This window comes from Jaculus jaculus, chromosome 7 (assembly GCF_020740685.1).
Source record: "Jaculus jaculus isolate mJacJac1 chromosome 7, mJacJac1.mat.Y.cur, whole genome shotgun sequence".
Lineage (NCBI taxonomy): Eukaryota > Metazoa > Chordata > Mammalia > Rodentia > Dipodidae > Jaculus > Jaculus jaculus.
Genome location: NC_059108.1, coordinates 34,637,022 through 34,661,463, shown reverse-complemented (window position 1 = coordinate 34,661,463; position 24,442 = coordinate 34,637,022). Strand labels below are relative to the sequence as shown.

The window sequence follows — 24,442 nt, the reverse complement described above, 5'->3', positions numbered from 1 at the left end:
ATATAAGCAGAGTTGTATTTACAAACACAACACATATTTTTTACTTTGACTTAATCCTTCAAAGGAATGGTCCATTGGTATTTCTCTGTATATATATTTGTCATGCTTTTTAATATTTATTTTTTTTTAAGAAAGAGAGACAGAGAGAGAGAGAGCATGCCAGGGCCTCTAGCCATTGCAAATGAACTCCAGATGCATGCGGCTCCTTGTGCATCTGGCTTATGTGGATCCTGGGGAATCGAACCTGAGTCCTATGGCTTTGCAGGCAGGCACCTTAACGCTAAGCCATCCCTCCAGCCCCTTGTCATACTTATTTTTGACATGGGAACTGAAAGGAGGAAAAAGGTAGGCTAGGATGCCACACCTATAAGAAAACTGCTATCTGATAACCACCAGAGGGCGATGTAAGACACAGATGGATAGATATAGATGCATAGCTACCTGTATGTATAAATATATGGAGAAAATAGATCTAATAAGTAACAAAGATCAACATTTATTAGTTTCAATTGCTAAAAATACTAGGTATAATACAATATGAGGGACTATCTTATTTGAATGTTTAAGTTTTTCTGTAGCTTTGTTCATGAAAGAATATAATGATGTGGGCATAGAAAAAGAAGTATGCATTCCTTTAATAAAAGCTACAGTTGGGCTGCAGTGATGGCTCAGTGGTTAGGTAAGGTACATGACTGCCAAGCCTAACGACCTGGGTCTGATTCTCCAGTGCCCATGTAAAGCCAGACACACAGAGTGGCACATGCATCTGGAGTTCATTTGCAAGAACTAAAGGCCCTGGTGCCCCAAGTCCATTCATTCTCATTGTCTATCTCTCTCTTTCTCTGTTGTCTCTCTTTGCAAATAAATAAAACAATAATTTTAAAAGCTACAGTTATTGGTTTGATAAATGTCTCTGCAAATCATGACCCAACATGTGACATTTATCATACCAATAACTGGGGGCTAACTCCACAATGCACGACCCATTTTCATTAACAAGGAGGGTCTAATGGGAGGGGGTAGATCACAGATGAGCCTAAATAATGGTACCAAACTGCCTGTATTTACTGAAAAGAAAACTAATAAATTAAATTAAATTAAAAAAATGAAAATAAAATTACAAACAACATTAAAATATTTTATTTATTTATTTGAGAGAAAGATAGGCAGAGAGAAAAAGGCAGAAAGAGGAGAGAGAGAGAGAAAGGGAGGGAGAGAGAGAGAGAGTGGTCACATGTGTCAGGGCCTCCTGCCACTGCAAATGAACTCCAGATGCATGTGCCACTTTGTGCATCTACTTTATGTGGGTACCAAGGAATTGAACTCAGGCTGTCATGCTTTGTAATCACATGCCTTGAACTGCTGAGCCATCTCTCCAGCCCCTACAAACCCCATTTTTATATGCACATATATGAAAACAAATAAAATATGTTCACACACACACACACACAAAAAGCTACAGTTAAAGATTACCTCATAAATATAAACTGGTTGATGCCTTTCATTATTACAAAGGATTAATTATTTGTTCACTTACCAGTGAAGTCTTTTTGTACTTAATTTGGTACAAAAGCAAGGATTTTAGAGTTATATGGTGCATAACCAAAAACCTCAACTGGATTAAGTGAGGAGAATTAGCACATATTTTATGAAATCAGAATTCTTTTGTGATTGAAAGGGGAGGTTATTATTCTGGGACATAAATGGAAATGAAGTCAGTCCTGGACTGACTAGGTGATGAATGGTGATGTCTGCTTCTGCGGGTCTACCTTCCTCTGAAATATTAATGATGTCCAAATCCCTGTGCATCCCAAATCTATCCCAATCTGCAGAGATTCATCTCTAATTGTTGGTTTTGAGAGTCAAAAGATCCTTCACTCTTAAAGTAAGAGTAACCCACTCTGCATTTTTAGTCTTAGCAATTTCTTCCAGAAAAAACTTCCCACTTTATCCTCGTCACTAACGATGGTCACAAAGCCTATTTTATTCCATTGGCCCTCTTGCTCCTCTTCCTCTCCTTACAAATCCACAGTGTCACCTCATTCCTGCGCACTGCAAATCCTCTTCAAGTGAAGGCACAGTAGCAGCCACCCCATCCTTTGCCATGTCTAAGTGGCAGGCTCCCAACTGCATCCCAGTCCTCAGTCTTCACTGGCTAGTCTGTCACCCATATTGTAGAGGAATGTTTCTGAAAGGCAAATCCAGTCAGCTCTTCTGGGTATATGTTTAGTGACTCCCATAGTTGAGAGCCACATATTCCTGAGCATTCTGGGTAAGAGTCATCATGATCTAGCCCCTGAGCATTCTGGGTAAGTCCTCATGATCTATCCCCCCGCAACTTTCAGTTGGGATATCTTGCTATTTGGCCTTGCAATTAAATATTCTACTAGACCAAGGTCAAAATTCTTACAGTAACAAGAATATGCCATGTTCACATCCTTTGCATTGTGGCACATTCCACTTGATTGGAAGTCCTTTGATGAACTCCAAGTTATTCTAAGTGCACAAGCCCATAGTCACCTTCTTTGGGGAAGCCTTTCCTATTGGAAAGAATCCACTAGTTATTCTCTAGTCACCCTTTAGCCTGAAACAGATCCCCAATACCAAACAGTGTGTCATTTTGTAGAATGTATCTCTTTCCTACCAGACTGTAAGCATCTCAAGAGCAGGGCCTTTTTCACTTCAGGGCTCTGAGCTCCTGGCAGAGTAACTGTTACATACATTGTATCTTTGCATGAGCTCATATGCAGGGGATCATGCATGGCCGAAGGACTAGGGAAGTAACAGATGCAGGAGAGGGAGAGTTAGAGGGTGTGGTGTAGCACCTCGTAAGTCACACTCATAGGTGGGCTCTGCGGACCTTCCAGATCCAGACAGACCCAGTCTAGGAAGAACACCGAGTCTGGGAGAGAGCTTCCATTTCCGCCTCTGCCTGAAGCCCAGCGCCACTCTACCTTGAGTATGGTGGTTTGGGGAGCAGGTGACAATAGGAATTGCATACTTTCCTTACAAATGTGATTGGCAGTGGCATTAAGGACACCTTTTGAATTCTTTATGAAGTCCGATGCGTGGGTAGCAAATGGTAAGGATTTTCAAGTGGCACCTGGAGGACTTGGATGTAGATGTTGGCAAAAACAAAAGAAGCAAACTTAGTAACTTGAAATAGATATGATCTGTAAGATCCAGAATTCGTGGGCCCAGGGGACACAAAATGCACACAGACATTGCTTGTCAAATTCAGATCACATTAGTGTGATCTTTATCACTGTGGGACTATACAATGGAATTTTTCACTCTACTTAAAGCTAAAAATTCATTACTCTCTTAATAGGATCATTTCTAAGGCAAAATTGTCCTTACTTCCTTGTAAGAATCAACCATGGTTAAGGCACTTGCCTGCAAAACCAAAGGACCCAGGTTCAATTCCCCTAGTACCCATGTAAAGTCAGATGCACAATGTGGGACATGTATATAGAGTTGGTTTGTAGCAGCTGGAGGCCCTGGTGCACCTATTCTCTCGGTCTTTTTCCTCTCTCTCTCTCTCTCTCTCTTTTTCTCTCTCTGCTTGTACACACACACACACACACACACACACACACACACACACACATATATATATATATATATAATTTTTTTTTTTTTTTTTTGGTTTTCCAAGGTAGGGTCTCACTCTACATCAGGCTGACCTGGAATTCACTATGTAGTCTCAGGGTGGTCATGAACTCATGGCAATCCTCCTACTTCTGCTCCCAAGTGCTGGGACTAAAGGGGTGTGCCACCATGCTCAGCTAAAATACTTTATTTATTAATTTATTATTATCTATTTATTTGTGAGAGAGAGAATGGGCACAATCAGGGCCTCTAGTGGCTGCAAAGGAACTCCCGATGCACGTACCACCCTCTGCATCCTTATCCTGAGGAATCAAACCTAGGTCCTTTGGCCTTGTAGACAAGTGCCTTAACTGCTGAACCATCTTTTCAGCCCAATAAATAAATATTTTTATTTATTTTTTGTTTTATTTTTATTTATTTATTTGAAAGCGACCGACAGAGAAAGAAGCAGATAGATAGAGAATGGGCGTGCCAGGGCCTCCAGCCACTGCAAATGAATTCCAGATGCATGCGCCCCCTTGTACATCTGGCTTACGTGGGACCTGGGGAATCGAGCCTCGAACTTAGGCTTCACAGGCAAGCACTTAACCGCTAAGCCATCTCTCCAGCCCCGAAAATAAATATTTAAAAAGTATGCACCATGGCTTTTCTAGATTAAGGATGCTTGAGAAATCACCAGGATGCCTTCTAGGCATTAGGTTTTGAAATCTTGAAGCATGGAGACTGTTAGAGTCAGGTGTTGGTTTCACTAGGTGTAGATGAAAGTGGGGAACAATAAACAGCGGAGAGGAAAGAATCAGTGACAACAGCTCGGTGAAAGTTCTGGTAGCTGTGTCAACAGCCTGCTCTAGAGTGGGAGCCTCTTCTACTGAGCTGTCACTTCTAGTCTTGCTGGACTGACGTTCTCTGAAACCCTACTTTTAACTGACAGACGCGGGGAGGAGCCAACGTGACAGGAAATGTCCGCAAGACCTGGGGCACTTGACAAACTCCAGCCATGACACCCCAGTGAACTACAATCACGAGTGCTTCCCAAGATCATTTTCATTTCTTTCATGGTGTTTCTTGTGAAGTTTAAGAGATTTGGGTTACTATGTGCCGCTGCACAGGAGGAAGGGTCATAATATTTGTGTACATTTTAAAGTAGGCGAATCTTCCAAGGGTACAATTAGAGTGGTTTTCACTTTTAGAAGCATAAGCTCATAAAAGATCTCGAAGAATGGATCTCAGTTCAAAAGAGAATACCAGAATTATTTTAATCCCTTATTTTTTTTTAGTTTAAAAAACTTGGCATGCCAAGTTAAGTGCTCTACCATTGAGCTACTCCTCTAGCTCTGTTTTATTATTATTTTTTAAGTAAAGTAAGAATTGCTTTGTAAAGAGCTTTGGCAATTTATTGGGTCAAACACCAGTGTCCAAGAGCTGTAGTCCCAGAGAACGTGGGCCAGCGCCGGTAGAGATGTATGAAAATCAAAACTGTTTTAAGCAGGGCTTGGTGTTGGTGGTGCACTTTCATCCCAGCCCTTGGGAGGAGAGGTTGGAGGGTCACTGTGAGTTTGAGGCCACCCTGAGACTACATAGTGGAATCCAGGTCAGCCTGAGCCAGAGTGAGAGAGTGAGACCTTATCTTGAAAAACCAAAAAAAAAAAAAAAAAAAAAAAAAAAAAAAAAAAAAAACCTGTTCTAAACCTTTTCTTTTCTTTTCTTTCCTCTCCTCCTATCTCATCTCCTTTCTTCACCTTGTGTCTCCAGCTTGTAAAACTGCCTTTTCAGCACAATTTTTCCCCTTTAGCATTTAATGCTTCTCCAGCAAACTTTAAACTGCATATGACATATAATAAAGTATATTTCTGAAAACACCATAGCTCTTACCTGTAAAATGCTAAGTCAAGCAGCTGATGATCACATGACTTGAAGCATATGTCAACTGTACTGACCAATACACAGAATACACAGTCAGTACACAGAAAGCTAGTTTCCTGTAAGCTCCATTTTTAGTGAAACCAACCAAATTGGGAAGTCAGTGTTAGCTCTTGGTGGCTCTGGATTTGATTCATTATGTATTTATTCATGGTTTTGGGTTTGTTTTGTTTTTTTTTGAGGTAGGGTCTTGCTGTAACCCAGTCTGACCTGGAATTCACTATGTAGTCTCAGGCTGGCCTTGAACTCACTGTGATCCTCCTGCCTTTGCCTCCGAAGTGTGCAGATTAAAGGCGTGCACCACCAATTCATTTTAACATGCACAGGTCGTAGAATTTTTTTTCTGGACTTTGTTTATCTCAGTCCTTTGTGATTAGCCAGGTTCACAGCATTAAGCCCTTTCCCTGAAGGCAGGCCCTGGATCTGAACACATACCTTTGCAGCTAGCTCCTCCATATCAGAGACCAGGCTTCGCATTGTGTTCTCTGCGGTGCTGATCTGTATCTTCCTCAGCACATACTGGTTTTCTCTTTCTGACAATCTTGTCTGTGGAAAAAAAAAATTCAGGAACTATCAGTAGATGTGCATACTAGGTTTTAAAGCATATATGCATGATTCCCTGCCAGGTGATTTGGATTGTGACGGCTGTTCTCAACAGCAGGTCCACAGGCTGCTAGTCAGGATGGGTTTGCAGAAGAGGACCAATGCTCCCAGGGCTAGAAGGCTGTAAGTTCCACTCAATAGTTCAGAGACTCTGGCTAGGTGCTGGGCTGGCCACAGGGAAGGGGCACCTTCTCCCAGCTGGCACAAAGGTATAATTAGGCAAGTGCTGGTGTTGGGAGAATGGCACATTCTAGTCTGGTCAGGCCTTGGAGGAATTGATGGACCACAGAATTAGTGAAAAGTTTAGAATCACACTTTCCTCTTTTCGGTGTAAAGACAACAAATTATTTTGAGCCACTTGCCCCCCCCCCCCCCGCTTTTTTTGCATTTTCAAGGAGTTTGGTCTAAAAGCAGCTGTCCTAACTTTACCTTGGATTACCTGTGAATGCTGGCACTGCCTTGCTGTCAGCTACGTCAAGACCCACGTGAGGGTGCACCTTGAGCAAGGAGTCCAGTGCTCTGCACTGGCCAGTCTGAGTGGCTTCTCTGGGGCTTAGTGCCCTCCTGGGTCTCCAAGAGCATCATCATCTCTACGTTTGGAGCAGGATTCTCACTAACTTTCTTCCCAGCACTACAACTGAGGATGGTTATTTTGGTTTATGTTGCACATTTTCAGGCAGTCATTATGGACACTATTTACGCCTTCAAAAATCAACAAGTACTTGCTATGCTAGAAACTGTTTTAACGGTGGCTTTACATATCTCAACACAATGCCTCAACAACCCATGAGATAGGTGTGATTGAATTTCCGCAACAATCCATGAGATAGATGTGATAATTGCCTCATTTGCATGCTGAAGAACAAAGAGGTTAAATCACTGATCTAAGGTCACTCAGTAAAGGTCAGGATTAGGGTATGAATGCCAACAACCTTGTTTTAAACCTCATACTCTTACCATTTAACCATTATGTTATCTTAAAACAAAGTAAAATAGTGTGCTGGTTTGAATGAAATGTCCCCCATAACCTCAAGTGTTTTGAATACTTGGTCCCCAGCTGATGGCAGTTTTAAGAGGTGGAGCCTTGCCGGGTGTGGTGGCGCATGCCTTTAATCCCAGCACTTGGGAGGCAGAGGTAGGAGGATTGCTGTGAGTTCGAGGCCACCCTGAGACTCCATAGTGAATTCCAGGTCAGCCTGGGCTAGAGTGAGACCCTACCTTGAAACCCCCCCCAAAAAAAACCCCAAAAACAAAAAACAAAGAGGTGGAGCCTTGCTGGAGGTGGTGTTGCTGGGGGTGAGCTTAGTGGTGTTGCAACACAGCTACCCCTTGCCAGTCATAGCTCAGCTCACTCTTTTGCTTCCTGCCCGCTTCTGTGGCAAGATATGATGTCTCGCCTCTACTGTACCATCTTTTCCCTGCCTTGATGAAGCAACACTTTGCAACTATAAGGCCAAATAAATCCTTTTCTCCCATCAGCTGCTTTTGTTGGGTGTTTTGTCCCTAAAGCAGCTAGCTATGCCAGCTGGGCGTGGTGGCACACACCTTTAATCCCAGCACTTGGGAGGCAGAGGTAGGAGGATTGTCATGAGTTTGAGGTCACCCTGAGACTACACGGTGAATTTCAAGTCAGCATGGGTTAGAGTGAGACTCTATCTCAAAAAAAAAAATAAATAAAAATAAAAAAGGAAAGAAAAACTACATCAAACAGTGGGCTGGTATGAATTCTGATGTCTTAAGTTACCTGCATTGTTTATAAAAAAATCTGTTGTTGTGTTTGAAGTCCATGACTTAGAGAAAACAAAGTTTCTGAAGCTTTGATATAAAAAGCCCTTCACAGTTTCTATTTCACTGTCTACCTCTGACTTATTTCTGGGTGCCACGAGAAGAAACAGAGCATGGGTGTGGGTTTGTGGTGGGGGGCGCTGGAAAAATGAGAGGGAACAAGTGTGAGGAGAAAAGGTAGAGAAGAGAGAAAAGCCCTTGTAACTTGAGGCTAAGTTCTAACAGGTTTGTGGTCATCTTGTGACTAAGCTCCGTGGAACTTCACAGAGGCAGAGCGTTTCATTTGCTTAACGGTTCTGTAGGGAGACGCGGTCTTTTTGTTAGTTATTTCATTTGCCATAGTCTTTTGTAGCTGGCAGCTCTCGATCGAGGCTGAAGCTCATGGATCCAATGAACTTTTCGTCATTTCCCCTGAACCTGCACATTCCTTGTGTGAGACGTAAAGGTCCAGCAGTCTGCCATTCAGCCAGGGGACCCTGGACATACCTTGAGGAGGTAGATGGTGGCGTTCATGTCAGTCACGTGCCGATGGGCAGCCGCCCCCGAGGACACGCTCAGCAGCCCCGATTTGCTCTCCTCCATGGACAGTGCCGCCAACCGCAGGTCATCCGTCAGGTCCCAGATGCACTGGTCACAGCCTGGAGGTGAAACAGGCCCATCATTTCCGCGGAACCAGAAGGCATACTGCTTTAAGTAGATAGGGCTGCTCACTTCCTGGGTAAGTACTGTTTATTTTCATTTCCTGAGGAGCTGCTGTGGTCCTCACAAGTACTCCTGATGCAGCCTGTATGTCAAGCACGACTCCCACTTATAACACAGTGATAAGCCGGCAGCAGGAACAGGAAGTGCTGGCTTGAACAAGGAAGGAAACACAAAGGCAAGCCCCCCAGTGAGGGGTAGCTCCCCTCATGGCCCAGGGTCAGGAGGAGCAGATCTGCAGGGCACCACTGTTTGCTAATGTCCAGTCCTGGTCTCTGGAGATGGCGTTTATAGGCTGAATATGACCCAGAGAGACACGGGCCTGGTTTCTCATTGCTCCTGCTCAAGTGATCACTTCCAGGACCCAGTGGCCCTTCTTGGATACAATCAAAAGGAATCCCCACCGTGTTTGGAACTTTGCCTTGACCTCCCTTCCACCTTGCTGGTTCCCAAGCTCTTTCCCTCAGGTAATACTCTCCTCTGGAGGGCTGGTAAACAGAGACCAAAGGGTTAATGCATATTAATATGTTAATTTGTTATTGAAAGGCAACATGGTATTGCCTATAAGCTCTCTCAGACTGCTTGCGGAGATGCTTAAGCCTGGCCAGGGGACAGGCTATTGGATCATTGTGCAAAATTTGCCCTGTGTGTGTCTCATATCCTGGTCCTCTTCTAAGATGTGGCATAGTGGTGGTATCAACCTCTTCTGTTCAGAGAGACTGGCACAAATGCACTTCCGTTTGAGGAAGGGGCTGGTTGATGTTAAAACACTCTGCAAGCCCAAAGCTTTGCTTCTGGTGTGGCTGCTCAAGCTTCAGTGATCAGGGGCAAGGATGATCCAAGAAGGCAGCTCTGTTTCATTCATGTCTAAATATGTTATTTATGGTCACACTTCAGATCTGAAGTGACGTGAGGGAAAGCTACGTAAGCCTCCTGGTGTCTCAGGGTCAGCAGGTGCTAACCGCATTATCATCTGAGGACCTCAAGAGACAATGCAGACACAAGGGAACGAGCCCTGGCCCCTGGGAGTTAGAGGTTGCCTTTACCACCCACTGGGTGCAAGGCAGAATGTGAAGACGGGATAAGGGAGCTTTCTGTCATAGTGATATGTCTGTGTCAACCATTTAATTGCTGAACAGGGTCAAGAAGACCACCAGGGTGCTCTGTGTAAGGTTCATTAGTCTGGGATATGGGCAGGGGTAAGTCTAGGGCTGGGACTGAAGCAGTTTGTAGAGAGAGTGATATCACATGGCTCTTAATCCCACACCTGCAGCACATTAGAGAAAGTGGGGTTAGTCATTCATGTACTGTTATTTTTACTTATGGTTGGGCAGTCCATGCCTGTAGGGAGTTCAAAACCTTCTTCCAAGCACCGTCCGGTTACGCTGTCACATGGGCCGCCCCCACAGTTGCACACTGCGGGGAAACAAAAACAAGAGATTAAGGAGTCATCTTTTAACACTGAAAACAGGGCAGTGCTTTCATTGTTTCCAGAAGTATTGGCTATCGGTGTGTACTTTGTCAGTGGGGAGTAATTATATTTGTTCTTAAGACTGTGGAGTCTGAGGTAATCACTCTCCTCACCCAGTTCAGCTCAAGGGAAGAGTTTGAAAGTGACAGTAAGGCAACACAGAATCAGAATTTCCTGATTTCTCTCCCAACTTTTGAGGACATTGCCATACATGACTCTGCAAGTGTTTTAGTCCAAGAAGACCTGGGAAAATTTCACAAGGAACTCAAGGGCTGTGGAGCTCCCACACTCAGCTTGGAAAGCCTTCTTTTCTCACAGTCTCCAGTTTAATTCAGCATCAGGGCTGGTCCCTGGCAGGTGGGAGGGAGGAAAAGCTCCAGAAGAGAGACTCAGGAGGCCCAGGAGCTGTTCTTGGTGTACAAACATTTGACCCTTGGCAAGACAAGATGCCAAATCTCCAAATGAGAGCTATCAGTGGGATGGGTAAGAATAATGTAATGGCCCTGGACAAGTAGGACCATGTTAACAAGAGTTTAAAAAGCACAAGAACACATTATTCATCTACTGCTCATTTTCAATAATGCTTTTTTTTTGTTGTTTTTTCAAGGTAGGATCTCACTCTAGCCCAGGCTGACCTGGAATTGACTCTGGAGTCTCAGGGTGGCCTCAAAATGCTTTTTGTGTGGGTGTGCATGTTTAAGTTTTATTATGATTAGTTATGTACAGAGCAGGTATACAGCCATGCTGGTACCATCATTAGCCTCTTCCCTGTTCTTCCTCCGCTTCAGGGACCCTCCTCATTGGGGAATGTGAGTCGTGCATTGTGGGGTTAGCCATCAGTTACTGGCAAGAGGCAATGTCTCTGCATAATATCCCAACATGTGGCTCTAACAATCTTTCCACCTCCTCTTCTGCGAATTTCCCTGAGCCATGTTGGGTTCATTTTAGGTCTACTTCAGTGATGAGGTCTTAGGAGCCTCTGTGTCTCTGGATATCTGGTTTGGTAGGAGTTGAGTGTTCTCTGTGTCTATCTCCTTCGCCCTTGTTTGAAATGAAACAAAACAAACCTCCAATCTAATCAGACTGTTCATTTTTCAATCCAGGGAGGGATGGGGAATTGAACCCAGGGCCTTGCAAATGCTAAGCATATGTCCTACCACCACAGTTCAGAGTCTTCACTGAATGTTTTGTCGATATTCATTTGTAATGCTTGAAGAGGAATTCCCAAGTTATCTCCAAGAGCTAACTTCATAAGCTAGGATAGAATTAGGAGTTTTCTCCACCTCGTAACTGTCTTTGCAGAACAATCATAAAAAAAATAGCTCCAAGTGGGAAAGCCACTTATTACATTTCAGCTGTGCAGTGTTCCACATGTTTTGATATATTAAATCCTTCAGCAAGCTTGTGCTCTATCGCCTCCCACATGTATTTCTCTTCTGAGAGTGCTCTGGGGCTGGAGAGACGGCTTAGCAATTAAGGAGCTTGCCTGTGAAGGCCAAGGACCCAGGTTCAATTCCCCAGGATACACAAGGCGATGCATGCGTCTGGCATTCATTTGCAGTGGCTAGAGGCCCTGATGCACACACACTCTCTCTCCCCTGTCTCTCTCTCAAATAAATAAATATTTTAAAATTTTTAGGAAAAAAAGGGCTCTGCAGCTTTCTTATGTAAACATAAGCTTGGCAGACAGTTTGAAAAGAAGGGCGCCAACCTGTTAGGCATTGCTCTTGTGTCAGTGATTTCCGACGGCCTCTCTGTGGTCAGGACGCAGCGTTCCCCTCCTGCTGCTGCCATTCCTGGGGTCAAGGGTCTGGGAGGACTGCTGGTTGCACAGGCATGTTTTATTTCACTGTGACTTGCCCAGGCCTCATGCCACCCTGCTTGGTGCTAAACCTTCACTCTGTAGTTCCTTGTGAGATTATTTCAGCCCAGGGATGTCTCCCAACGCAGGCCACAAGAACACATCCTCTCCTCTCTCCCTTCTTTCCTCAGAATCACTTAGGAGTAAGAAACAACTCAGCCTCAGCCCTTTTGACTCCTCACTTCTGAAGGGCTCCACTCTATGTATCAAGTGGATTGGAGAAGTTGTGAATAAAATGTGTGCATTTCAATCTGCATGACTTCTGACCAGGAGGATTTCTTACACCATCCTTGAGGTCTACTCTGGCAATTTGAGGCAATGTGGAGAGGGCATGCGATTGCTAATTTACTTAGCTGACACATCAGCTTTACTAAGCGTAACTGAAATAGGAGGCATAGCTTCCAAAACAGGAAAACCAATTTGAACCATACAAGATTTCACTTAGTCTTTTGGTGAATGACAGGTAATTCATCAAGGTCTGATTTATTTCTTCAGTCAAAACTACAAAGGTGAAATAAGACAAGGTCATCTGTGTTAGTATCTGTTGGTTCTACCCATGGGCTGAGCCTGGTTGCCTTGATAAAAATGTCTAGCCCTGGTAAATATGGGGTGCACATATTCTCTGTGTTACCCTAGAAAAAAGTGGCAAAAAGACATTTGCAGTGTTTCTCTAAGAAAAATCATTCATCTAAATTCAGAGAGCTATGCTGGCCGCACAGAGGATTGGGGTCTCATACCTGCACAGTTCTTGGCTGTCCTGGCATCCCCATAGTAACCAGGAGCACAGCGTTCACACTTGAACCCCGTGGTGTTGCGTAGGCAGTTCCTGCACTGGCCAGTGACCTCATCACAATCTTCAAAGATCAGGTTGGGATCCGAATTTCCACTGCAGTCACATTTCTTACAAGTGCTTCCAACAAGTAAGGGGTTTCCATAGTAACCAGGAGCACATCTGAAAGGTGTTAAACATATTAAACATCTTAGCATGCCTAGCTGTTATTCCATTGTTTTAAAAACCTTTCCTATGTAGAAGAAATATATAGTGGATGTTTACAGATTGACCACCCAGAAGTCATTCCTGCTCTCTCACATCCCTGGTAAGGCCAGGATCTTCTTGTTTCATTACATAGGCACTTACGTATGTATTTGTGTATAGCATGCTCACATATGTGTGTGCATGTTCATATGTGCAAGGGTACACATGCGTGCTGGTGCTCATGCATGTGTGTGTACAGGTGGAGGCCACGGGCCGATGCTTGAGGTCTTTCTTAGTTACTTTCTGTTGCAGTCACTTTCTTGTTGCTGGGACAAATATACAACCAGACACAGCTTATGGGAGGAAAGGGATTGTTCCAGGATTCCAGATTCCAGGGGCAGCTTCATCATGGCAGAGGAAGATGGCTCGCTTCATCCACCACAGAGAGACAATAAGAGCCAGAAACACTAGCTGATGGAACACTCACTTAGGGCTGACTCAAGAACCACCCCCAATGACATACACCTCCTCCAGTAGGGATCAACTTGCTTAAGACTTAAGTAGGAAACTTAACCTACCCAAAATACCTGGGGTTATGGGGTATTACTTTCAAAACCCACCACACTTCTCCATCTTATTCTTTGAGTCAGGGTCTCTCACTGAACCTAGAGCTCACTGATTCAGTTAGCTCTAGTAGCTACCTAGCAAACCCTAGGAGTCTTCCTGTCTATGCTTCCTCAGCTCCAGGGTATAGGCATGCCACTACACCTGGCATTTTAGTGAGGGCTGGGGATTTGACGTTGACCAACAAGCACTTTACTGAGCCATCTCCCCAGCCAATTTTGTTTACTTTTGAGACATTATCTCATTATATAGCCCAGTCTGGTCTGGAACTCATGATCAATTCTCCTGCCTTAGCCTCCCAAGAGCTGGCATTAGAGGCGTTTGCCTCCACGTCTGGTGGCAGATTGCTTTTTGAACGAACCAACCCCTCTCCACTGTGCTGTAGACCATTCGGTTCAGCCATACTCCAGATGCAGGCATGTCTGGATGAAATTGGTATGGGGGGCATTGTTGGTAATTCCAGGGGTTACTGTGCACATCTGGGATGTGTTGGGCGTGGTCAGGTTTGCTCAATGTACTGCAATGAGATGCATTAGTAGGGTACAGCTGAGGAACATCCTGGACAAGATGTTCGTAAAGCCTCTACTGAGAGGCACTGGCCTCAATCACCATCTGTCGCGCCGGCATGAATAATTCAAGAACCAAACATGAGCCAGTCAGTGTGGAGCATTCTGCTCAGCCACAGAGATTGGCATTGGCTTAGGGGTGAGTGCGTGGAGCTCATGGCTCCCTCTTGTCTGAAGGTTACAGAGAGGCATGCTCTCTCTCTTGTCTTTGGGTTAGAGAAGACTCATCAGGCCATGCTCTTGACTGCTGACTGCCATCTTGTGCCTGGACAAGAGCACATGGCAGGGCTGAGACCACCAGACACAGAGTGAAACTGGACTGTGGTGCTTCTGGGTAAGTACTACCTGAACCAGTCACGTACCTGCACTGACTGTGGGAGAAGAGCCATCCAGGGACTGTGTCATTGTGTTGGGCCTGGCACAAAGTCACCCAGCCAAGTGGGATGGTGGAGACTGAAATCTGTCCAGCCTTCGTTCGCCTGGCTGAGCTGTGGAGCCATGGACCCTGGGGGGAACTGCCTCTGCTGGGAAGATGTCCCCTTCCTCCACTACTCTCAGACAGGGACAGTGCCAGCCAAGGTCTTGCTGACCCTAACCAAGGATGACCTGCCAGTAGGCTCCCGTCAGCTGTGACCAGCCTTTATGGGATGAAGGACTAGGTCTGACAGATCTGCCTAATTTTGAAGAAGAAAAAAAATGAGCAAATTCGAATTTTTATGCAGAATTACAATTTTACTCGTGGGCAGGGAAGCTCCTCTGTTGAGTACAGAGCCTTGGCCTGTGTGGAAGATGGCCAAGGGAGCTGCAGGCAGAAGCTGGAAGGGACAAGTGGTCATCGTGTAACTGGAGCTGAAGATGCAGGCAGAAGAAGGAGTGCTCGTGTGGAAAGGAAAGGAAGGCAATGGAGAGGTCTGGATGTGATGGGAGAGATGCCAAAGGAAGCCAGGGTTGGCTTCGCACTGCACAGCGGTCTCTAGAGTGGAACAGGGAGACCAGGGCGGAATGTGGTGGGCGTGGGTTAGGGCGCTGGCCTTGGGAGTGGAAAGGAAAGGACGATTTTCCAAGGAAATCAACAGGCCCTAGCCAGTAATAATAAAACACTACATTTTTTTTTCCAAGAGTTCCCTTTAAACTTTAAAGTGAGAGAACCAATGATTCAGAACATTTGAAAACAGAGACACGAATGAAAACAACTCGCACCCTGAATCCCTAACCGAATGACTCCCCAACATTCTGTGCATGTTCTCTTAGCCTTTTTCCTGATGTCTGGGTTTCTTTTTTAAAATTTTGTTGTTATTTTTATTTATTTATTTGAGAGCAACAGACAGAGAAAGAGGCAGAGAGAGAGAGGGGCGGGGAGAGAGACAGAATGGGCGGCCTCCAGGCACTGCAAACAAACTCCGGACGCCTGCGCCCCCTTGTGCATCTGGCTAACGTGGGTCCTGGGGAATCGAGCCTCGAACCGGGGTCCTTAGGCTTCACAGGCAAGCACTTAACCGCTAAGCCATCTCTCCAGTCCGATGATGTCTGGGTTTCTTGGTCAAGTTGTATTGATGGTGCGCGGTTGGTCCTCACACCTTGGTTTGCACTGTAACTCACAGCTTCTGTGTGACATTAGTGGGACCCTGGTGACACCTGGGAGATGGGTAGCAAAGGCCTGGCATTCTGAGGCTGAGAGGCCACTTCAGTTTTCCTGGATCACATGGTTAGGTTGCCACAGTTCAAGGCCCAGACCTTACAACCCCCACATTCCTTCCTTTGCTCCGCCCTGGACCACACTGTTGCCACTGTGAATGAATGAGCAAATTTTCATCCAACAGGGGGACAATTCATGTCTGTTTTATGGAAAGCACAGAGGGTGACAGGAAGGGGGACAACACGTAGTCTATGTTCTGAAAGAACAGGAAAGGCATTAAACATAATATACTGAACTCTACAAATCAGAGTCAAGTCTGTGAACAGGAAGAAAGTGGTGGTAAATTCTCCGTATTCTACAAAGCAAACACCCCGAGAGGCAATGTTCTGTGAGTTTGATTATTCATATTTCTTCATGTCTTTATATCTCCAATTTATGGGACCTTTGGTCCCCAAACCAGCACAAACCATTCACTTAGGGCATGTGACTAGACTGAATTTCTGTTCTTTACTGCATGAAGTTCACCAAACAAGGTATTAGGCTCACTGAGGGAGGACGTGTATCTGCCTCCTCCGTGTGTGGCTGGGAATCTTGAAGTCTGGGGATGAAAAGCTCTTGCCCAAGCTCATGGAGGATGGGCGTCAGTTTGTTTTTTCCAGTTGATCCCAGTGCATTCAATCAGCATAGGTTGGGTCCTGGTCTCCCACCAGAGGAAAACCAAGCCTTTGATTCTGTGAATTGGAATCTCAGCCATAATGAAAACCTCTGAGTTTTAAGAGCATCTCTGGTGGTGAGTTCAGAGGCAACTCAGGAGCTGTAGTTTAAACTTCCTGCCTTGCAGAGTTTCCCAGACAGTGCATACAAGGGTTTACTCTGGACTGCCCGGAAAACCCTACATTTGTAGATGAGGAAGTTGGTATAGGACAAACTCCATAGTCCATTTGCTGCTGCAGGGCTCGGCCATCATGTGGGCTCTATGGTTAATGCTCTTTCCAATGCACAAGAGTGGTGCTAATGAGTTATCCTATTAATGGATTCATGATTATAATAGTTGAATAATCAAATATTCTTTATGCGTCAAGTCTATTACCCCCAAAAGACATGATAAGTAAAGGAAAGAATCAGCAGCTGACTTTAGAATCATTTGTCAGTCCTGGCTCCTAAAAGCCTAGTCTGATGCATATTTGTTCAGTCTCCTTTCTAGGTCTGTTAGTGACTTGCTCTCCCCCAGAAAATAAAGTGGATAATTAAAAAAATTCTTTGAGTGTGTGTGTGTGTGTGCGTGTGTGTGTGTGCGTGTGTGTGTGTGTATGTGTGGGTGTGTGTACATAGACACACATGCCGGGGCATGCTGTGATGTACACATGGGGGTCAGAAGGCATCCTTGGGTGTCTTGACTTCATCCCCCACTTTGCTTGAGGCAGGTCTCTTGTTTGCTGCTGCATGAACCAGTCTAGCTGTCCTGAGAGTTTCCAGAGATCCTCCTGTCTCGTCTCCTATCTTGCCCGAAGATTGCTGGGATACCTGGGGTGCACACTGTGTCTAGTTTTGCATGGATTCTAGGCATCTGATCTCGGGTCATCCTGCTGGTGCCATATTCCTTGCCCAGTAGCACAAACTAATTGTCTAAATAGAAGAACTATGGCATGTGAACCTTGTCACTTCAGTTAATCATTGTATTATTTAGGCAAAGTGTAAAACTAAAAAATATATTATTTGGAAAAGAAGACACTTTAAAATTTGAGACAAGGTTACTATGTAGCAAGGATGACCCTGAATTCCTGATCCTTATGCCCCCCCCACCCCCACCCCCTGCAAGTACTGTGATCATAGCCATGCCTCATCATAGCTAGCCTTAAATAAAAGGCAATTTTGACCAAAAGCTATTGTTTGGAGGTGTTGGATGCTCTTCTCCTCTCCCCTCTTTTTAGTTTGTCCTCAAAGAGCTGCATAGCTGTCAGTGAAAATCTTTTTCAAGGGAGCCCAGGATCCCTGTCTGGGAAGCTCAGAAATTTATCTGGGAAGGGTCACTCTGCAGCCATCCTTGAGTTTCAATGAGAAGAGAGAAAACAAGAACCTATTACAAAATGTGCATCTTCTGAATGCTCTCCACTACTTAAATACTTTTCCCAAATACTTAAAAATCAGGCCAGGAGAGTGCAGGTAGCCAGTCTGGCCAGACAGCAGGAATTCAGAGGCCACAGAGAGCAGGCACTGGAAGAACTTCATGTAGAGAGCAGATGTGAGCTTGTTCCAAAGAGTTGGTGCTCTCATTGAGAATGTGACTAAATTTGTGCATCACAGAAAGTTACCCTAACTGTTGGTGCTTTTCCCCATTTCCTCACTCTTCTTTTCTGTCACCAAGGCCACCATCAACATCTACATCATCATCTGATGACACAATGTCTGCCATTCCTAAAGGGGTTTCACGGTCATCCCGCTCTGTCCCTCATCCTCCAGAAGCAGGACTATGTCACGAGTCAGCATACAGTCTAGCAGGTTTCTCAATCCACCACAAAACTAGAAGGATGCAAGCGTGTGATTTAAGGCCCCTGGCATGCTGAAGCACTGAGATCCCAACAGTTTGTGAACTGAAAACCGGGCTGCACACTAAGGGCCCTTGGTTTTGGTTCTGGGTTTGTCAGGAAACAACTGTGTGACCTTAGATTAAGACTCCCCATGGCTCTAAGCCTCAGGCTTGTCATCGTTCAGATGCACTTCTTACGGAGTGCAGGTCACACTGGGCTGCGACGGAGAACAGTGCATGTCTTCCACAAGGCTGTGCCGTGTCTCAGCTCCCGGCCTGATAGCAACGACTTGATTTAGCTGATTCTAGAACACCCTTTTCCATCTTCCTGGGATCGCATGGCTGATTTTTTTTTTTTTCCAAAAAGGGACATTCAATTGCTGCTGTGTTTTTTTTTTTTTCTTTTTGAGATTATCACTTAACAGTTTATAGTATGTGATTTTGAGCAAAGCGACTTAACTTCTCTGGGTCGATGTCCCAGTCTTCCTCTGCAAACAAGGCTGCAATGATGCTTTACGATGTTAGTTTTGAGGCTTCCCTGTGGCGAAGTGCTTATAACAGTGACACAGAGAAGGCACTTGACAAATGTTAGTATCATCTTTGCCATCGCAATCGTAGCCTTAGCGTGAGACGGTGTCAGAAGTTCTCCTCACGATCTGGTGTGCACGACAGTGGGTACAGACTGTGAAACTAGACAGGAGACTAGAGAGGAACGAGAGGTGAGGAGAAGGGGGGAGAGTAAAAGGACCCAAGTAACCCGAAAGCAGAGGCTACAGGGGTAGGGCGCGTGGGGGGAGGACAACCGAATCCTTTGAGTGTTAATAAAGGAAAGTGAGTGCTCTCGGCCTGGCTTGCTCAGCCTTTCCACAGCGCTCCCTGTGCCACCCTGGAACCTTTCAGTCCTACCATCAGGAGGCTCTTGCCAGACTCGTCTCGTCAGCTTTGGACTTCTCACTCTACAGACCCATGAGAAGTGAACTTTCCTCTCTTTATAAATCATCCAGCGTCTGACATTTAGTCATGGCAATGGAAAATAGGACAAATCCCCGGCCGATGGAGTCATCTCCAAGTACAGAGAAGTGCTCTTGGATTGGCTCAGTTCTACTTTTGTTTGACACAGACATCCATAAAAAAAACCAGCTGGAGAGCTTGCATAGAGGTTCAAGTTTACCAACATGCAGAAAGTATAGATTAGGTGAAGCTTAACTCTGAACAACTTAGAACGTGGCTGTTTAAAACAGGAAAGGTCTGTTCAGTTCCAAGGTCAAACACAAATCAAGGCCTCCTGGATGATGCAGCCTTCTACAGAGGGGCTATTCTTGTAGTTAGAAATCTCTCATTTCATTTTTAAAGAGACAGTGTCTTCCTTTACTGCCCAGGGTGGTCCTCATCTTTCTATTTAGGTGTTACTTGTTTAATTCTTTACAGAGACAGTATCTGTTTTGTTGCCCAGGCTTGCCCTGAACTGGGATCAAATGATCCTTCTGCCTCAGTCTCCTGGAAAGTTGTGACGACAAGCATGAGCCACTGTATCCGGCTTTACCTTTATTTTTCTCTGCTTTGTGATGAGTGCTTTTCGGTTCTGTTTCCCCCTCTAGCTTTGATGTGCCTTGACAACAAGAGACTGTGTCTTAGATAAATGGTACCTGCCCTCCTCTACCCTGGATGGTGAGATCAGTTTTGGATGTAAAAGGTCTCAGTATATTCTCTCTGGGAGGGATGGTGTGTGTGTGTGGGGGGGGAGATGGGTGAGAGGGAGGGAGGAGCTGAAGAGCAATTGAGCAAGCGCTCACAATGACACCCCCATGCAGGTGAAAGTTCCCAGAAACTCACTTCCAGCCCTCAGTGGATGTAGTCCCCATTCATGGGCTCTAACAGGTTAGCAAGGGTCCCTTGCACTTCAGAAGCTCACCTAGATGGCTGTCAAAAAAAGCTTCCCAATAGAAGACACACAATGAGGCATTAGGGAAAATCAGTGTAAAGACAGGGCAAAGAATGCAGATGCTCACTCAGAGTGTTCAAACCCTGTGTTTCCCGCTTAGCAGTGATGTGCTTTCAGAAAGTCTCCATTTCCTCATCAACAAAATGACAAAATGGGACCTCTCTCATGGTGGTTATAAGGCTGACAAATGAGGAACTTACAGAGGGAGGACTGAGCAGACTGTTGACAGACAACACTATTTAGTTCAAAGTTACAATTTCTAGCTAAGGAAACAGATTCAGGAAGGTGAACAAACTTGTCTCAGGTGCACATTATGCCAGTGGTGGAAATGAGACAATGACTCATCTTCATCAGCTAGTTCTCACGGAACATGTACTCAGTGCCAGATGCCACCCAGCCTGACCAGACCACCTCACAACAGCGCATGAGGTGGAGGCTTTGTTTCTGGGTACTGACATTTGTAGAAATCAAATAACTCACCCCAGAGGCTCACCAAGTGGTCAAGTTAAGATAAGATAGACACTGACTCTTTCTAACACTCAACCTCCAGTTCCCAGACTATAGTTCTTTCTATTTAAAAAAAAAAAATCAAATTAGGTGCCTCATTATTTCTGTAGCCCCAACTGAGGAAATGCAGAATGTCATAAGCCTATGTGATCACCTTTGTTAGGTCACCCCTGAGGGATGACTCTCACATGGTCCCTCAGCATTCAGTTTTCCTCTAACATGTCAACAGACAGGAAAATTCCACTCACAAGGTAGAAGAATTACCTACATTTTTCACTTGTAATGAATGAGATAACAAGGTAGATTTGGTTCTGTACCACAGAATGTATGGGTTGTTTTTTCTCCTCCCTCCTTCCCTTCCTTCCTTCCTTCCTTCCTTCCTCCCTCCCTCCCTCCCTCCCTCCCTCCCTCCCTCCCTCCCTCCCTCTCTCTCTCTCTCTCTCTCTCTCTCTCTCTCTCTCTCTCTTTCTCCCCGCCTCTTTCTTTCTTTTTTTTGAGTCCCAGAACTACTCTTTGAGAGATACAGGGTATTTTCTTTGGAGGAACATTGCTTGTAATCAAGGGTTTGCTCTTTAAGCCACCAGCTGAGATTCTGAGTCCCACTGCAGGAGGGCAGCTGCCCTGTGTGTGCTGTCTGCCACCTCTTGTCCCACTCCCTGTCTTTAGGGAGCTACACCCCTGAGCTGCCTCAGTCAATGGTGAGGCCAATGTTAATGGGTCTCAGTTACAAACATGAAGACCATTCTGCAAGATGCTTTCAGTGAAAGACACTTTATCTTAAAAAGTCGTCAGTGCCAACAGGTGGAATGAATGGCAGGCAGCTATTTATAAGGAAGTATTCAGCAGGAATCCTCACATGCTTAATTGCCAAAGTCTTTCTTATTTGAGCAAAGCTAGCAGCAATTGAAAGGAGCACTTTGTGTAAACAACAAACAGGGATTCAGAAAATGCAGACTCCCCTAGACCTTGCTTATGTTGCAGAAGGTGATTTGAGAGTGTTTAAATAATAGATTGGTGGCTTTATTTTTAAACTATGAATATAGTTACACATTTTCAATTTGATCAAAATATTTATATTCAGTGAAACATAAAACTGGATCGTTGGCTGTGCTGCTAAATTTAAGTTGCTTAAATAACTGAAATGTAATTAAGAAACCCAAAATTGGTCTGGAGAGATGGCTTAGCAACGTTAAGGAGCATGCCTGAGGAACCTAAGGACACGGGTTCAATTCTGCATGTCCCATGCAAGCCAGATGCACATGATGGAGTCCGTATGTAGTGGCTAGAGGCCCTGGCATGCTATTTCTATCTCTCTCTAATAAATAAATAAGTTTAAACTCTTTTAAAAAAAAGAAACCCAAAGTTATTGCAGAAAACTATTATAAAACAGTGAAAAGTACACAACGATAAGAATCGCAGCTATGACAAAATTAATATTTATTTTTATATTCTATATACCCATGAGTGAAAACTTATTTTGCTTACAAGAATAACTCAGCAAAGATGATGCATGTATTTTAATAAGTATGACTTCCTCATTACCCCATTACTATTTTAAATAAGTCTTGACATTGTTTTCTAGGTGAAAAACAAAGCTGAACTAGTGAAACATACTTCATAAAAGGAATGAGAACTAGCTCAGTGGGAGAGAATTCAAACCTGGTACTGAGAACCAGGTCAGAATCCTATGGACACAATAGCCATAAACTCCAGAGAGAAGCTCCCATTAGCCTTTGGCCAAAAAGAATGGCTATACCTATCAAAACATCTCCTAATCAGCTATGCTTATCCCCCTTAATCCATGCTGTTTTCACTCATGTTTGGAGAGTGTTTATTTATTTATTTAACAGATGGCAGCAAAAGCCAGGGAGAACCAAGCCTTAGCAGATCTGCCAGGGCCCAGCAGAAACTACAGAAAAATGTCCATTTAAGCATGAGTGCTGCTCTCATTGCTGGCCTGACAACCAGCTTCAGGAAAATGGCAATAGACACTGAGGACAAACCTCAAAATTGATAAACCACTGGCCATTTTGAGCAAAAGAAAAAAAGAGAAGACTCAAATCAGCAAGATTAGAAATGAAAATGGATACAGCACAACTGACACAAATGGAATTAGAAGAATTATCAGGACATATTTTAAAACCTATATTCCACAAAATTGGAAAACCTGGTAGACGTGGATTGGTGGCTTTTACACATTCACTACTCTATAGAGCAACAGAAAATTCATGATACATGACTTACCTTCTACTTACCCAGGAGCCCTCATACTTTTTTGGGGAGTGAGTTATAGAATGGGGTTTGTAATGAAAGAGGAGAGAGAGAGAGAGAGAGAGAGAGAGAGAGAGAGAGAGAGAGAGAGAGAGAGGAGGAGAGATTGCTAAAATCATTTAGAATATTATATTTCCAGTTCACCCAGATTCAGTTTCCTCTCTCTTTTTTATCCTGAGAAGTAGTTGGGGCATGGACCCCAAGGAGACATAGAGCTAGAGCTGTCTTGGTACCTAGGGCCTGGGGACAGTTCCTCCATGAGGTGCTGTGGCGTTCCCCCATCCCCGTCTTGAGTACCTACCTCAAAACTGACCCAAGAGAAACATGGAAAAGCTGATGGTCAGAGAAACAAAAAGTTTCTGTTGAACCCACAGAACATGGAGAATCTATCCACCTACCTCTCACAGTTAGGTCCAGCATAGTTTTCTTTACAAATGCATCGGACAGCCCCATTTTTCCTGTAGCAGGATTCTGCAAAACTAGAATTGGAAGCAAGTGATAGAAGTTATTCTACATATTATTGAAAAGGCTGTCTTATGATTAGATCATTTCAATTTGGCCCCTCTTCAGTGAATGGGGTGTGATTATTTGACGTGTTTATTTAAATTAAATCATTACCTCTCAGGAAAGTTTGGATCATCAAACCCAGAGAGGAGATATCACTCCCTTAGTGGGATATTTCCCATGTTCACTTTATTTCTCCATAGAAGAATTACTACCATACTAGATTATTTGTACTAGATTATTTGACCTGAAGGAACGTTGCCAGCTGCATGTATGTATGTATGCACATATGCCTATATATAATATTTGCATATAAAAACAAGTTCAAAATGCATATCCCAAAAGCCAGAAATATTCAAAATTCAACTGTACCTTTAGATATATTTAAAAACTTCTGTATATTGTCATCACTTTCTGCATATACATTTCAGAGTTTCTTCATATTTTTCTGCAGTAGTCCTCTGTTTTCAAAATTGAACTTAATTTTGATTTTCTTTTTGGAAATTTCACACATGTATGTAATGCACTGTGATCATATTCACACTCCATTACCTTATGCCCTTCCAACCTTGCAAAACCCTTTCTTCTTCCCAACCAGTCCCCTTCCAACTTTTGAGTCTCTATTTCTCTCTCTCCTTTTGACCAGTCCTAAGCAAGATAACCTTCGTAGAGCATCACTGTCTCTCACTTTGTACCTAAACTGTTGGGGCCAAGGGTGAAGGAACCAACTCAAGCAGACCACAGTAACAAAAACAAGTCTCAAGCAAGACACAGGAACCATAATAAAATGGTTCTTTCTCCTCTTTCTTTTTTTCCCTAAAACTAATAAAAATCTACACATAAGATAGAAAGCTAATAAAAATCTTGGCCTAGCATAATAAATAGCTGCCTTAGTTATTAAGGCAGGAGAGATAGAGTATTACTTGTCACAAGTATGA

At 44.2% G+C, this 24,442-nt stretch overlaps 1 protein-coding gene across 2 annotated transcripts in view; it reads right to left on the bottom strand.

The window, feature by feature from the left end:
- Window positions 1-24,442, bottom strand: part of Lama4 (laminin subunit alpha 4) — a 153,352-nt gene that overhangs the window by 73,395 nt on the left and 55,515 nt on the right. The window contains exons 4-8 of one of the 2 annotated variants that reach the window (XM_045154001.1): window positions 23,399-23,479; window positions 12,689-12,903; window positions 9,940-10,035; window positions 8,407-8,558; window positions 5,968-6,078 (exon numbers count right to left, since the gene is read on the bottom strand). In XM_045154001.1, the coding sequence (XP_045009936.1) occupies window positions 5,968-6,078; window positions 8,407-8,558; window positions 9,940-10,035; window positions 12,689-12,903; window positions 23,399-23,479 (655 nt within the window). The remainder of the gene's footprint in view (window positions 1-5,967; window positions 6,079-8,406; window positions 8,559-9,939; window positions 10,036-12,688; window positions 12,904-23,398; window positions 23,480-24,442) is intronic. The other variant, XM_045154002.1, reaches the window with a different exon arrangement.